General features: G+C 32.7%; 1 protein-coding gene across 1 annotated transcript in view; it reads left to right on the top strand.

Moving 5' to 3' along the window:
- Nucleotides 1-7070, top strand: part of LOC133176562 (chitin synthase-like) — a 35245-nt gene extending 28175 nt beyond the window's left edge. The window contains exons 4-13 of the mRNA XM_061311677.1: nucleotides 865-1002; nucleotides 1183-2144; nucleotides 2268-2459; nucleotides 2730-2809; nucleotides 3002-3107; nucleotides 3827-3980; nucleotides 4094-4225; nucleotides 4383-4518; nucleotides 4723-4923; nucleotides 5155-7070. Of these exons, the coding sequence (XP_061167661.1) occupies nucleotides 865-1002; nucleotides 1183-2144; nucleotides 2268-2459; nucleotides 2730-2809; nucleotides 3002-3107; nucleotides 3827-3980; nucleotides 4094-4225; nucleotides 4383-4518; nucleotides 4723-4923; nucleotides 5155-6866 (3813 nt within the window). The 3' untranslated portion in view covers nucleotides 6867-7070. The remainder of the gene's footprint in view (nucleotides 1-864; nucleotides 1003-1182; nucleotides 2145-2267; nucleotides 2460-2729; nucleotides 2810-3001; nucleotides 3108-3826; nucleotides 3981-4093; nucleotides 4226-4382; nucleotides 4519-4722; nucleotides 4924-5154) is intronic.
- The last annotated feature ends 9765 nt before the right edge of the window (nucleotides 7071-16835 follow it).

Genomic DNA, 16835 nt, shown 5'->3' on the forward strand with positions numbered 1-16835 from the left:
TTATGACGTTAAGTGACGCGACAACCTGATTCCAGACCTGTGAAGCTTTTTTCACAGTTCTAAATATTCTTCATTTCTATAGACTTTTCATGTCTTTTTCCGACTTAAAAATTGAATAAGTATATCAAGGCATGTTATAATGTATATTTTAATGTCTTTTGTGGCGTATCGGATATTGGTAAGATCTTTAAAACAATGTCTACGCAGTTCAGCAATCAGATATGAGAAACGATGCAAAATCCATAGGCGCAACGTCCATGCGATGAGCAGGATATTGGAGTATTGCAGGAGTCAACTCTATAATCAAGAAATGTCCATATGCATCCTTCCATTCTTACAAAGTTGTTACCACTTAAACACTTTGGTACTAGATACGTGAAAGCCATCCCCAGCAGCATCTAAAAACATTTTATTCTCTTTCGGGAATTTTCCTGTCTGCACACATAATTGTTTAATAGCTCGGTGCTCCAAGACGCTCAATGACGTTACCATTTTTGGTTTTGTTTTTACGCATTGATCATCTATAATTAGTGATAAAACAGTCATAACTCCTCCAATTTAATTCAAAATGACGTTTCATGAATATCTTAGCGAGAAGAGAAATATCATAAATCTTTAAGCGCTACAACAGTACTTATTCACTATATTAAAGTTTTGCTTGCATTGAGCTTTAATAAAGAAAACTATTCTTGGAGAAAAACCGAAAACATTATCCTCAAAAGCTCCGAGGTAATGCTCTTGGTTCTAGGAAAAATCTATGTTCGTATTAATATTTTATTTGAGTATAATAAGTCGTAAAGTTGTATATTACAGTAACATATGGGAATGGCGTTAGTTTTACTTTTTTTTTTTTTACTTTTCCAGAGAACCATTACCCAGGATTTTATATCATACTTGTTTTTCTTCGTGATCGCAGTCCCTGACGCTCTCAAATTTTTGCAGAGTTTTTTCATGTTTCTATTTGGTAGTCGAGAAAGTCCAACATGTGTGCGTTTTATTATGGTAAGTTTTCTTTGATGTATAGTTCTAAATATTCTAAACGTCATAGCAGCATCATAAAAAAATGTTTTACTTTGTACGTTAGCTTTAGTAATATATTTATATCACATGTATCCTAATAATTAAAATGATGTGTAACATATATTGTCCCTATTTCTGACAGAATACTAAATTTCTTTTTAGATTATCATACGAGAAGGGCTTCATCTTTTTGGCCTTGGATGTCTGCTTTTCAAGGTCATGCCTTATCTCGACCCACTACAGACGTGTCTTGTAACAATATCCGTGCCCTTACTACCCGCCATTGTCAATTTGGTATCATACTGCCACAGAAAAGCTTGCCAAATACGCAAAGGAATCAAAAAGTTTTTTAATATCTTCTTTTTAATATTACTTTTACCTGCTGTCATAATTGTGCCATACACCCTCTTCCAGTCTAGTGAAATTAAAAGTGCCAAACGTTGGCCAGATAAAGGAGTGCTTGTTGCCTGGATTTTGGCATCAGTAGTATTGTTGTCGGCGAGATGGATCGAAACATACTCCTTCGTCTGCAGAAGATTCATAGAAGATAGAAAAGACAAACGAGTAAAAGATAAAGGATACGTGATTTCACATATGGCGTCAAGCATCTTTAGAATAGTCCTATTGATTATTCTATTTCCAACGTTTTATTGTCAAAATGTTCGAGGAATCAATGATACATACGATAAATTCATGTCATTGACGAAAGTGTCAGGACTACTCCCCCAAAATTGCTCCGAATTTCTAAATTTTTCGAGCCCCACCGTTAACAGTACTGTCACGTGCAGTGACGAAGGGATATCATACTGGCTTGTGATTGGTCCATATCTGGCTCATACGATTGGTGCAGTGTTGACAACCCATTTCGGCGTTATAGCAAGTAGACTACGCATGCAGAAATTGGGTTTTGCAATTCCACTTACTCTTGCAACACCCCTTTACGTCATCCTATTGATTGTACTTAATGAAACAGACAAGGACTTTGTAAATGGATATTTATTATTGAAAGCAGACGATAAATGGTTACTAGTTGCATTCTTTTTCATTGGTTGGGTCGGACAATCCTGGGTCTGTCGTCATGCTTGGTACAAACAGCGCGAAGAACGCATGGAATTTGCCAACAAGTCAGTATAACATCAAATAATTACCACCATAATTTGTATTTGAATTTTGGTACTTTCTCAATTGAAGGACTGCATACTTATTGTTGAGTAGTATTCAAAATCTGTCACTATTATGTTTTCCAGACTGTTTGTTCTACCCCACTTCTGTAGTCCAATGGTAGACCTGGCACTCTTACACAGCAGGAAGAAACGAAACGCATCTGAAACAGAGAAACAAACAGAGACATCTGGCGTAGACTCCAAGGTTTATATCTGCGCCACCATGTGGCACGAAAATCGGATTGAGATGAAGCAGATTCTGATATCTATATTTAGGTACTGTATATTTCAAGCATTAATATGCAGTATTATTTAATTGTATTATCAATAAAAATGGAATAGATTGGATTGTAAACATTATCTTTGACCAAAAATGATAAAAAATGTTATAAAGCGATATTTGGCGTTTTACTCTGACATTATTTAAGTGTTGCTTTAAAATTTTATTTTTCTATGCATCCTAAAAGTACGAGTATAAGGATTATACCTAGAGTAAATATTAGTATTCTTAGAAAAAATCTGTAAAAAAAATTATATCTATTGTAGACTTGATCACCACCAGTTTCAATATGAGTATAGCAAAAACGAACTTAAGCATAAGGAAAAAGATTATTATACATTTGAAGGTAAGTGCTTAGTGAAATATAGTATATATATAAAGAGATATTGAAAAATACAGATAGAATATAAGGAAGACTTTCTGTCTAAAAATAGCCATTCAAATAGCCTAAATAGATAGCATGGTAAATCGAAGGGTATTTTGCAAAATGGTATCAGACTTATAGAATATTATAATCATTTTTTCTTTCTTTGAAAAGCACATATTCCTTTTGATGATGCCATGGAAACTAATAAATCAACAAATAAAAGAGGACCTAATGATTTTGTCAGGCAGTTCATGGAAATCGTGGATGAAGCGGCTAGGTGAGTACAAGTTGAATTAAAATATGTTTATCTATTGATTGTGTTTTGTTTTACGTCCCATTCGAGAATTTTTCACTCATATAGAGACGTCACCATATACCAGTGAAGGGCTTGAAATTTTGACCTATACTCGGCACTCAGGGCCATTGAGCAGTGAGGGTTCTTTATCGTGCCAACGCCTGCCGTGACACGGGGCCTCGATTTTTAAGGTCTTATCCGAAGGACCTGCAACTTTCACTTCAAAGTGCCAAGCGCATGGCGAAGGAACAGTTGCTACCCATTATTTATCGACTTAGGTTTGTCGCGGCTGAGATTCAAATCACGACCTCCCGATCACGGAGCGAGCGCTCTACCGACTGAGCTACCGTGAACGGTGTATGTTTATCTAAAAGATGAACATTCTGACAAACAATGTCTGTCCATATAAAGTCCTTAAAAGTCAAAAGAACGAGAAAAAGTGCTGTTATTTATCAGTTTTTGAACTTGATGCAACTAGAGTTTGCTAAATGTTTCTAAAATCTACTTAAAACTAGAATTTTGCAAAACTTCTTCATGTCTGCAGGAGAACTGAGCAACCTTTAACATTTTGAGTTTTGATTTTCAGCCACAAAAGTATATTTTGTGTCATTACTTAGATGAGAACATTTCTCAGCTTTTATAGAAATTATTGAAAGAATATTCATAGCAGTTCTGTGATCCAAATTTATTTCTATTTAAAGTGCTTTTTATCAAAGAAAAGTTGTTTTGGATCCGCCTAAAAAATACGTCACTCCTTATGGTGGTCGTTTGGAATGGGAACTTCCGGGGGAAAATAAATTGATAGTTCATCTCAAAGACAAAGAAAAAATACGTCACAAGAAAAGATGGTCGCAGGTAAATAGATACAACTATTAAGGATGTAATTGGTTTTGATGTTGACATAACTTTCTGAGCTTTGAAAAATTAAATGTTTCAGAATTTTTGTATATTTTCGTATATTTTTCTAGATCATGTACATGTACTATTTCATTGGATACGAACTTCTCATGAAAGAGAATAAACCAACAACCGTGATGAATCCGGATTTTGATGACGTGCCTTCAATATTTGAATTATTGTCTGAACAAGTGAAGCAAAAGGTTAGAAAATATATGTATTACATGTATTACAAAATATATGATTTTTCATATACTTAATATTAATTGCTTTTAATAAGGGATAATGCCTCAGTTTGTTTCACAATCACATATTTTCTCGACTTTTTCAAATACAGTGCTAAAACGCTTCTTTGCACAGGCTGAAAATTCCTACATTCTTGCACTTGATGGTGACGTTGATTTCCAACCAGAAGCTCTTCAGCTTTTAATAGACCGTATGAAGATAAACCCCAAAGTAGGAGCAACATGTGGACGAATCAAACCCGGGGGTTCAGGTAATCATGTATAGATAAAATACTATGTACAGGAATATTTTGAAGAAACAGAATTTCAATATGAAAAGTTAACGCTTTGCAATTTTTCACATGTATTAGTTGATCTTGCATATATTAGGTTAAATATGATACATTTTTGAAAGTGTTTTTGTTACAATGGAAGAAGCATTTATAGTTTGTTTTCTTCTTGTTCAATGCGAACAGGGCCTGTAGTCTGGTATCAACGCTTTGAGTACGCAATAGGTCATTGGCTTCAGAAGTCGGCTGAACATATGTTTGGATGCGTACTTTGCAGTCCTGGATGTTTCAGTTTGTTTAGGGTGAAAGCTCTTATGGACGATAATGTAATGAGAACGTATGCAACATTACCAACAGAGGCACGCCATTTCCTGCAATATGACCAAGGTACGTACAACAAAATTGCTATTTTTTTTTTTAAAATAAAGATTCAGCATGCAAATTTTTTTTCTCGGCAGATATCAAGAAGATATTTGCAAATAAAAATAATTGAGAATAGAACAGGAATTTCTTTTCTCTTTTGCAGCGAATTTCTCTATCCAATAGGAGCTTTTTTGGCACAAAAAAATTAATGCTAAAATGTATATATTTTAAACTGTTAATATGCTCCTTTTACAGGAGAGGATAGGTGGCTTTGTACTCTTATGCTGCAACAAGGATACAAAATTGAATACTGTGCCGCAGCAGAAGCCATAACATTTGCTCCGGAAGAGTTTAAAGAGTTTTTTAACCAGAGAAGACGCTGGATGCCCTCTACAATGGCCAACATTTTGGATTTGTTACAAAGTTATGCCCGTACAACGAAAACGAATCCAAACATTTCATACTTCTACATTTTTTATCAAATTATCTTATTTGTATCATCGGTTTTGGGTCCTTCAACTGTTTTGCTGGCACTTGAGTCTGCCGTTGCCTCAGTATTTGGTGTTGCACCTTGGTTGGCCTATCTTTTGACATATGGCCCAACAATACTCTTTATATTTGTTTGTCTTAAATGTAAAACAGACACGCAACTGAACTGGGCGATGGTTCTAAGTGCTATTTATGCCCTATTAATGATGGCAGTATTTGTAGGGACACTGGTGTCGATTGCTAGCGAGGGCTGGTATACTCCTACAGGAATGTTTTTCTATATTCTTGTTGGCACATTCCTTATCGCTGGCCTCCTTCATCCACATGAGTTTGGTGACCTTATCTGGGGAATTCTTTATTTTATCTGTATTCCAGCAGGATATCTTTTCTTGATAATTTACGCAATCTGTAATTTGAACAATGTATCTTGGGGTACGAGAGAAAATAAAACAGCAGTCTTAGAAAATGCTGGACAGGGTGGTAAAAAGAGCAAAAAGAAGGAGACGGAAGACGAAATAGATTTTGTTACGACGGAAATGATCAGTGGTATGATAAAACAAGTAAAGAACACAAATGTTTCCGGAGCTTCTTGTTCAGAAGCATTCTTTTCCGTATTCCGTTGGATGAATAATCTAGTTATTTTGAAGTCTCTGGAGTCTGTTCAAAATATATTCGAAAAAAGTAAGGACGAAACAGATCAAGCATCTGATCAGACAGTTGGTAAGAAATCACTTCTCAAAAGCAGGCGACACAAAATACCAAAGATTGATCCCAATCAACTGGATGAAACGTCATGGGCGACGGAAGATGTGAGAAACACGAAAATATCCACATTAGATCAAAAGGAAGAGAAATTTTGGATTGGATTAATTCATCATTACCTTTACCCCTTAGATGAAGATAAGAAAAAAGTAGACAAAGATAAGGAAATGCTCGCTGAATTAAGGAATAAAGTGGCTTTTGGATTTTTCTTCCTTAATGCACTGTGGTTAGCTATTATGACGGCGATGAACGAAGTGAAGTATATCATCAACATTAAAATAACAGATACGGTGACCATCGAACCACTTGGGTTTGTATTTTTAGTCGTGTTTACTTTACTTTTGTTGCTGCAGTTTGTGGGCATGCTAATGCATAGACACGAGACCCTTCTCCACATCTTAGCGATAACTAAACTTTTCAAACGGAAGACACATGATATCAAGAAAGACATCGGGGAACTTGCAAAATCGCCTGTGACTGATGACAGTACCAGCTTGAATGAAACCTCAGATGACGACGAGGGTATATACTGCAATGAATCTGTAATTAAAGAAATTGCGGAAAAGAGGAAAAATGATTTGGGTAGAAGCCACATCGGACACTATGAAAAACGAAAAAGTCAGGGCTTAAACCTACGACAAACTGTACGAAGAAACATAAAGACACTTGATCGACGAGGGCAAAGAGGTTACAGAAATCATACAATACAGGAGTAAATTAAAGCATCTATTTAATTACGTTCTATCAAATTTAATATTAACTACAGATATAGTCAGAAAACATGTCCAAAAGCAACATTACGATATCTGTAAAAGACAAATATAGGGTTCATTAATTATTATTTTCATTTAATAAATACGTTTTTGTTTTTTAAGTTACAAAATTTCGACAAAGACCGATCGTTTTTGTTCAGAAATTATTCGCATCAACTTGTATATTAGATAAGGAATAACATATTTATTTTATTTGATTTCATGATAAGATCTGTATTAATCTCAGGTGGTTAAATGCTTAGAGAAATAGACTCATTTTAAGTTCTTTTAAATATATATGTAAATATGTTCTTGTATTTAAGCACTTATATTCTTATATTTGACTTCAAATTATATATTAAAATTGCCAAATTATGAAATATGAAATTGTATTAGGGAAAAACACTTGTTTTAAAAATTTGTACATTTTATATCTAGAAACAGTAAGGAAGATTAAGTCATGTTGGTTTCAATTCATTGTCCCAAAGTTGAATGAAGGTGGTTTTCTGTTTGTATCTTTGTCTAGTTAGCTGTCTGTCCCTCAGTCTACGGGATGTTTAATATTTAAAAAAATTGTATTGAATTTCAATGGAAATTCAGGAAATTTTTAAATGGTTAGTTTCTGCATCCCTACAGCACTGTTCTATATTATAGTTAGATCACTCCTAATTATTGATTCATCTTCATTTACGCATAATAACGATCTAATTTAGGGATCTTCTCTCTTTGGTATACTAGTATATTCTAGAATAATACCGTGTGTGTACTTTACAAATCGGGCTTCATATTATAGCGGCTTTGGGACAAACAACGATGGGCTAATTCATGATTTTCGTTAATAAATGAATACAAAAGTGGGCTTTGTTGACTCATGCTTCTCTGTCAGACTATCCAATCTGCCATTAGTAAATGTTCAAAATCGCGAACCTGATTCAAGTGTGACCTATACATCATGATACATGTTTAAGATTCTATATAATATTTAATTTGTTTTAAATCTAATTACAATAAATGAAATTATTATTAATAAAGCAAATCAGCCTATCATTTACCTTGACAATGTAATAGTGGCGAAAGCGCTAGTAAAGCGTAGTTACTTCATGATTTACCCTTCTAAAATGTAGTATTAGGCCGCCTTTTTCTGAAAAAAGATTTAAAAAAAAACTTGAATCTTAGATTCATTGATCTATTATTACTGGTTGTATTCAATATTTGCCTTGATAATCACGTAAATTTTACCAAGACAACCGATAGAATTTGGCGGGGTTACTGCACACGACTCCTGTGAAATATGAACATATATAATTACATAATCTTCCGTTGTAAACTTACTTAGTTGAATCACACTTTGTTGTGAAATAATGAGTTTTTGTTTGTGTAATTGCTTTAATTAAAATCGTTAAAAGTGACGATCAACTTCTACTTACCCTAAGATAAATTCGGCCAGGTGGACAAGTTTATTTAATACTGATAATTATACCTGAGTGTTTAAAATATTCGTGTATAATCTTCATTTAAAAAAAAAAAACTAGAATAAGTTTTTTTTTTTTTTTATTTTAGCGGTGACTACGCTAAATTTTTATAATAGGGTTCGTTGAATAAAAACGACTTTGGTTTTTGGTTCATACTGGTATTTTATTAAATAATAGAAACAGTAGAGTAGACCCTGTAATAACAATAACAATTATTAAAAAAGGCAAAAAAAAAAAAAAAAAAAAAAAAAAAAAAAAAAAAAAAAAAAAAAAAATATATATATATATATATATATATATATATATATATATATATATATATATATATATATATATATATATATATATATATATATATATATATATACATTTAACTCCATTATAGTATGTCATCATTATAATCAGTCTCATACTTTATGATCCATATTCTCTTTGAATTAAATTAATATAAAAATATTTCTTTATCACAGATCAATTTATCATAAAAATAATTCTTTTATTATTTAGTCATTTAAAATGAAAGAAAATCATTATCATAATCATTATATGAAATTAAATAATCCTGAATCAAATAATCTTATGTGATTTCATATTGAACATTAACACAAATACAATTTCATGCATTGGACAGAATACACATGAAATTCAACACAAAATATAGGCATGTATGACAAATACTGAGCTCAAAAAATAAGTTCTGGCAACAAATTCATATATTGGAACAACACATAAAATTTATAAATTACCTTTAATATGGTCAAAAATCTGGATTACATAATACATGTACAGTAACTGTGAGTCCTATAAAGAATATACAACAATGAGTAACCCCCCTTAGCTGACATAGAAAATCTTAAATGATAATAACTGCTTAATTTAATGAAAAACACCTTAGCTTTTAATTTGAAAGAATTATTTAAATTAAATGAAACAAAAGGTAAAATTTCGAACGTTAATATTAATAACATAATAATAATAATAGTTATACAAGTTATTTATAAAGATAGTTTTACAACTTTACACTTATTTATTCATTTCACTTTGTCCTACATATATACATTGTCATCCTTGAATAAGAGTGAAATGTCGGATAAAATATTTATATTGCTCATTTACACAATCTCTCAAGATTACGTTAACCATTCAAACACCTGTTTCACACACACAATCAAAATCACAATTATATATGAAAATAATACCTAGAACAGACCTGAAATCCTGGAATTCAACACTCAAAGAAAACGCAGTAAACTGTTACACCCAAAATTAATGAAATCAGGAAATCAACCAAGACATCCTGTCAAATAGATGTCACAAAGACTGGTATGACCAGTTCTGACCAAAAATACACCGCCCGCAAAGCGATTTCCCTCCAAAACCTCGACCAATGAAATCTCACTGACAGGTCACTTCATAGGTCACTGACCTCTCAAAGTTAATTACTATAAGGGAAACTTATATTCATACTAAAGTAATTCCTAAATAATTATAGTTTCTAAAGTATAGTATACTTTAAATAAATAATAAACTGTTGAAATATAAATAAGTAAAATTACATGAATTTCCTGTAAATAATGATAACAAAATTATTTTGTAGACAAAACTACTAAGCATGTCGAATGAAAACAAAATCCTAAAATACTAAAAATATATACACTTTTCAAATATTTACACCTTTCCACATATTCCCCCCAGGTGGCAAATGACGTCCTCGTCATTCTAACCGTGGTCAATTATGTTTAGTATAGTTGCTGCGGCATCTTTCTCCATCTCTGAAAATTAATTGGTGTTAGAAACAAGACTTCGTATTCAATTTATTTTTTCTTCCCATGGTGACTGCAGAACTGACTTTGTTATATACTTGCCTGAAAAACCACTCTGGAATCTTTGTAATTGTAAGGATGTTTCAGGTAAGTGTACCTCTTCCTGAACATCTTCAGTTTCTGTCTCTTTAAGTTCTTTAGCATCTTCCTGATTGTCTTGTACTATTTCTATGTTCTCTTTTATATGTCACAGTTGTAATTAAATTATTATTATTATTAAATATAAAAATTATGCTTTGCGAAATATTTAGTATCGTATTCCGATTGGCGCGCATAGCCAATCGAATACAACCGTTTTTGCAGGTATGTGAGAGCCATGTGCGAGTGTTTTGTTTTGTACAGGTGAATTTATATTTTTAGCATTCATATACGTATGACTGACCAGTGACCTACCATGAACCAATGGATTTCACTATACTAATTTATATGCATGTTTTTACTAACTCGTGCACTATATAAAGTAAGAAACCCGCCAAATTTCCCACCCCAAGTGTTTGTGCCTTTACGGTAACAGATAACGTAACTATTTGTTATACCTTAGATCCATTCAATCGATGTGCATTACTTATTCCTGATTTTAATACTGGATGCCTGGTAAGATGTTCATTAACTTGTTAATTCATTTACTTGTTAAATATATGTAACGATCTTCTGGCAGTCGTATTAATATCTTAATTACCATTACTTTTCTTTAATGTTTAAATGTCTTTATGTTTCGTGTTTGTCTATGTCTTTTGTTTTGTATGAGTGTTGTGAGTGTGTGTTTTCTATTTTCCAGGTTTTTTCTATATCCATAATTAAATTATAAGACCGAACCAGTTTTGTTTTCACTGAAAAAACCAAGACCGTGACCCGCTGACATATAATCTCATCATTTTCTTGTATATCCTGTTGTTTCTCTGGTACATCCTGTGGTTTCGCTGATGTAACCTGTGGTTTCTCTGATGTAACCTGCTGATCAGCACTATCCTTCTCATCCATCTTTAAAAATCTTCTTGTCTTGACTGTTTTGATCTCATATGTTTCATCATCATAAAAGAACTCATAAATTGACTGGGAATCAGTCACTGAATTCTCTCTATCTGATCTCTTTCTTCCTTGTCAGCCTGGTTCGAGGCTTAGGGATGGGTTTGTCTTGTTTTGGAAAATTTGTGGATTCTGATAAATAACCAATAGGTAAGAGTAAATTCCTATGTAAATTTCTTTTCTTTCCTAATTCATCTTCTCTAATAACTGTATAAACTGGGATGTCTTTGTTGGGTTGCTCTAGTATTACATAAGGGATATCCTCCCATTTGTCTGAAATTTTGTGTTTTCCCTCGAATGCCAAAATTTTAACTAAAACCTTTTCTCCTTTTTAGCTCACCTGAGCCGAAGGCTCAAGCGAGCTTTTCTGATCGAAATTTTTCCGTTGTCTGTCGTCGTTGTCGTTGTAAACTTTTCACAATTTCATCTTCTCCAGAACCACTGGGCCAATTTCAACCAAACTTGACACAGGGTATCCTTGGGTTAAGGGGATTCAAATTTGGTTAAATGAAGAGCAACGCCCTCTTCCAAGGGGAGATAATTACAAATTAGTGAAAAATTACTGGCATCTTTTAAAACTTTTTTTCTCAAGAACACTGGGCCAGGAAAGATGAAACTCATGTAGAATTATCCTCACGTAGTGTAGATTCAAATTTGATCAAATCATGACCCTTGGGGGTAGGATGGAGCCACAATGGACGATCACAGTTTTACATAGGGATATATAGGAAAAATCTTGAAAAATCTTCTTCTCAAGGACAGCAAAGCCATGATTGGTCATATTTATATGGAAGCATCCTCAGGTGGTGTAGATTCACGTTTGTTCAAATCATGACCACCGGGGGCTAAGGTGGGGCCACAATGGACGATCAAAGTTATACATAGGAGTATATAGGAAAAAAAATCATTAAAATCTTCCTCTCAAGAGCCACTGGGCCAGAAAAGAAAAAAACTCATGTGAAGCCATCCTCAGAGAGTGTAGATTCAAATTTGTTCAAATCATGACCCCTGGGGTTAGGGTGGGGTCACAATGGACGATCAAAGTTTTACATTGGAAAATATAGGAAAAATCTTCTCAAGAACAGCAAAGCCATGATTGATTATTAATTATTTGAAAGTATCCTAAGGTTGTGTAGATTCATGTTTGATAAAAATCATGACCCCCTGAGGATCGGGTGGGGCCACAATTGATGATTAAAGTTATGCATAGGAATAATTAAAATTAAAAAAAAAATTCTCTTCCCAAAAACAGCAAAGGTATGATTGGTCATATGAATACGGAAGCATCCTCAGAAAGTGGAGGTTCAGATTTGTTCAAATCATGACAACCGGGGTAGGGTGGGATCATAATGAAAGTTCAAACTTGTAGGAAAAAAGTCACAGCTAGTCAAAGAAATATGTAAGCATATTTAGTTAGTGTAGATTCAATTTTGTTCAAATCATACCCCCTTTTATGGGTAGGTCGGTACCACTTATGCATTAAAGCTTTTCAATACTGAACTGATTTTTCCTTTTTTTTTCCAAGCCACAGTACTCAGGTGAGCGATGTGGCCCAAGGGCCTATTGTTGTAAAGATATTCCTCGTTGATTATTATTTTCAGTTTAAGTATACACATGTACCTACAGTATCATTCCTTGACATTTTATTCGTTTTTAATTCATTGGATTACAAAAAAGTAAAGCACACAAAAAGGTCTTGAAAAATTAAGGAAAAGATCAAAGGAATGGCACTAGAGAATGGACGAGATAGATTTGTTTTGACAGGAATGTGAGATTTTTGGCAAGTTTAGAATAGCAATGTTTTCGCTTGGCTTTGTTGGTCATTTTTTCTGTAGTCTTTTGAAGAAACAATCATTTTTTCTTGAAACCAAAATCGAATCAAAACGTGCTCGAATGAAAATGATGAAGATAAAGAACAGTGGTCAATAAAAAAAAAAATACGAACGAAAAAGTAATTGAATGACTGGTTGTGAAATAAGCGTGTATCATAATAAAAGAATGCGACTTATGGTAGATACATGTAATTGATTTCGAGGTTGAATAACCTTAATCGTGCTGAACCTAGAACATGTCATGAACTGTATATTTACTCTGTAGAGAAATTATACACACACAGTTATAAACATCTATATAAAAGGACGGGAATTGCACCACAGTACTTTATTGAATAGTTTAAATGTTTATCTCATTTGAAGAAAATTTAAAAGTGTTACATATTATTACCACTCCCTGTGAAACCCCAGAATAGAATTATATCCCTATAAATTAAATCAAATTATGTTAAAAGGTTTAAAAGATGTAGATGATATAAGCAAAATATGGCGGACCAACAAATGGATGAACTGTTTTCTATATATCCCCTAATTTTTCAATAGTTAGGCCAGTATTGTATTAGTTTTGGTTTACAGACCTTCAATGCCTAAAAATTGAAATACAAATTAAACCATCGCACGTTTTATCAGACTTTTTGAGATAAATCTAAATATTGCCGGACTTTTTTAAAAATAATATTTTTCCCTCCAACCTTGATGGTCAGTTAAGAATGTCTTAAAAACTAAAATTACTACAACTCCCTGAAAGGAATTAATACCCCCATCATACACACTCCTGTGTCAAGAGCACATTTCCTGTCTTCATTAGCAACTACTAAATCTTCATTATCTAAGTTTTGATTCCTTTGTACAAGTCTTAAACTGAAAAAAAGGCTGGCTTTTGTTGAGATGTAAGATTGAAATAAAGTTGACCTATCATCAGCATTTTTAATATGTCTGTATGTCTATAATACGTACATATTTCTAGCTCATTTTTCTTTGTAAAGGACGGACTTCCTGGAATAATGATATAGCCAAATTTAATACATAGTGTGTTCTTCCAATTTTCTTGCAATTATCACTTTTGGTCTCCTGGGAAAATACGTTTTGGTTTATAAATCATCAATCTTTATATTAACTGCTGTCAGTGGTGGTGTTTTGGTTGACTGTAATAGAACCTAGTATTCTTCTTCATCTTATCTTTCTGATTCCAATTCTTGAACCCATCAGATAGATTGAGTTTTCTTTAATGTTTCTGTATCGTATTATAAAATGTTTACTCCGTAATGGTGAATTCTCAGTTTTTTGTACCAATGGTTCTTCGAGACAACTAAAAATTTTACCAATGGTTCTTCTCGTTTAATGGTGACTGATAATTAAACGTTTATGATGTTCATCTTTATTTTCCTCATCACCATAGTTATCTTCCTGTGAATCTGAAAAGTATTTATAATTTTTTTTTTCAAAACAACACAACAAAATATATTGCTTAAACCTCTTTTCAATGCTGAAAATTTGTTCACCTTTACTTAATACTGGATTACATGTACATTAGTGAAAAGGGAAAGGTCTAATTATATAGAATATTTCTTCACCTCTTCTTACACAAGTTATGTTTCGTGACGCTAGATATCGTATATCAGATTATAAACCTATAATGCTTCACAACTTTGACATATTTAATGAAGTTTAATGAAAGAAATTAAGTGATTTTAGAAGGAAAAGCAAAGTACATTATTAAAGAAAGAATGAATATTCATTATTCCACAACAGTTTTATTTTCGATATAAATGTGAAACTAGTTTCATGATCTAGCGCTAACGTTTTCTTTTTAAATTTACCAACGTGAAGACCAGTCCTTCGGATGAGACCGTATAAACCGAGGTCCCATGTCGCAGCAGGTGCTGGCATGAAAATTATCCCTTACTGTTCTAAGGCCTTAAGCGCCGAGTATCCTTCCACCGGCAAGTGGTGGCGTCTCATTATGAGTGAAAAATTCTCGAAGAGACATTTAACAAAACAAACAAATAATGCATAACTTGCCATTTTTTTTATCAAAAAAAAAAATATATTACCGGAATATTCAAGCATTATTTCTAAAATTTACATTATCAACACCGAATTTAAGAGATATTTATAATTTAAGGTAGAACACAATAGATAGGCCAAAATTTTCCTCAAATTCAATTTTCTTGAAACTTTGATATTTTGTTCTAGGATACAAAACCTTTCTTTATATTTAATATGAAAGAAATTCAACCGCACATTTTTGCCCACATAGTTTGAAAGATGGCTTATCAGACTCCTGAAAGAAAATTGTGAAATCAGACTATTGAATGTACCTTATTTAAAAATTATCAATTGATCTATTGCAAACTTGTGTGATGCTTTTTATAAAGGCAATTTTTTTTATACTAAAATTCAGTAAAATATATTGATACTGGTAAAATTGGTAAGATATGATGTAAAACTAGGACATACGTAGCCCCGGAATTAAAAAATACACACGTAAATATGCTACACTTTAAGTTCTCTTAGGAGAAAATGTATGATTCAATTTTTACAAAAAATCAACAGATTGATTGAAATGGATCACAGATAAAAATGTCAAAATACAGAAAACTGAATCGATGGTTTCAGATATTTTGGCTATTAAAAAAAATTCAATGACAAAAAAGTGAAAGATTCAGTAGATGATGTCACAATATTTGACCTTTGACCTTTTAATATGACCTTGACCTTTATTCTAGATAAAGAATGAAGACTCCTCATATATATATCCAAATATCAGCCCTCTACTATTTATGGATTAAAAGTTACACTGCATTTAATAACAGACTGTTTTATCGCATTTAGACAGCATAAACACATTCTAAAATGTAAGCTCCCAAGTGACCAATATATATAGGATGTCTCTTTAAAAAAAAATATTACGAAAACATGTCAAAGCTTATTATTTTTCTTACAAAGATCATTGATTATTGACAATATAGGGATATTATTCTTTTTTCTCATGTAATTTTTAAGAAATTAGTTAAAATAGATTTAATGAGTGTTTTGTACTATCTTAAGTCTCCAAAAAATTCTAGAGTAAAGTTCCATAGTAAATCAAAGTATTAAATTATTTACTATAGTAAATTATAGTTAATTAAAGTAAATTTTTGTTTGGGGACTTTAGGAAATGTATTGTAAAAATTCAGAAATGAATACCACTAAATCAACCCAAAATTTATATAATTTGTAATATCTAAAAATTGACACTCTTTTATGGTACCCTCTTGAACAATTTTGCCACTGATACAAAGGAAACCTGTGAAATCATTTTCAAATTCGGCTCTTTCTTTTGGTCCTCTTTGATTAAACATGATTCATTCTCTTGAGATACACAGTTTTATGTATTCATTTCCTGTAAAAATAAACAAGAAATTGCAGCTTTAACGAAAAAAATGATGTAGCTTTGAAGTAATCAAGATTTGAATAATTGCTCATAATTATACACATTAGAGCATTAAACTACGAGGGGCCAAATAATATAGGATGAGCCTTAAACAGAATGCAAAATATATATAAACATATGTTCTCACGTGTTCTCACGTAGATAATGAATATAATAAAGATTATATTCGTCGCCCGCGTGGCGCAGTGGTTAGAGCGCCTGCTCTAGAGTCGCGAAGTAAGGAGTTGATCCTTACGTCGCGGGTTCGAATCCCACTGTGGGACGTGGAGACCGGTCCTTCGGATGAGACCGTATAAACCGAGGTCCCGTGTCGCAGTAGGTGTTGGCACGAAAAAGATCCCTCA

The sequence above is a fragment of the Saccostrea echinata genome, unplaced genomic scaffold, assembly GCF_033153115.1.
Source record: "Saccostrea echinata isolate AGI-Se365-2 ecotype Australia unplaced genomic scaffold, CSIRO_AGI_Sech_v1 ptg000076l, whole genome shotgun sequence".
In the NCBI taxonomy this organism is placed as follows: Eukaryota; Metazoa; Mollusca; class Bivalvia; order Ostreida; family Ostreidae; genus Saccostrea; species Saccostrea echinata.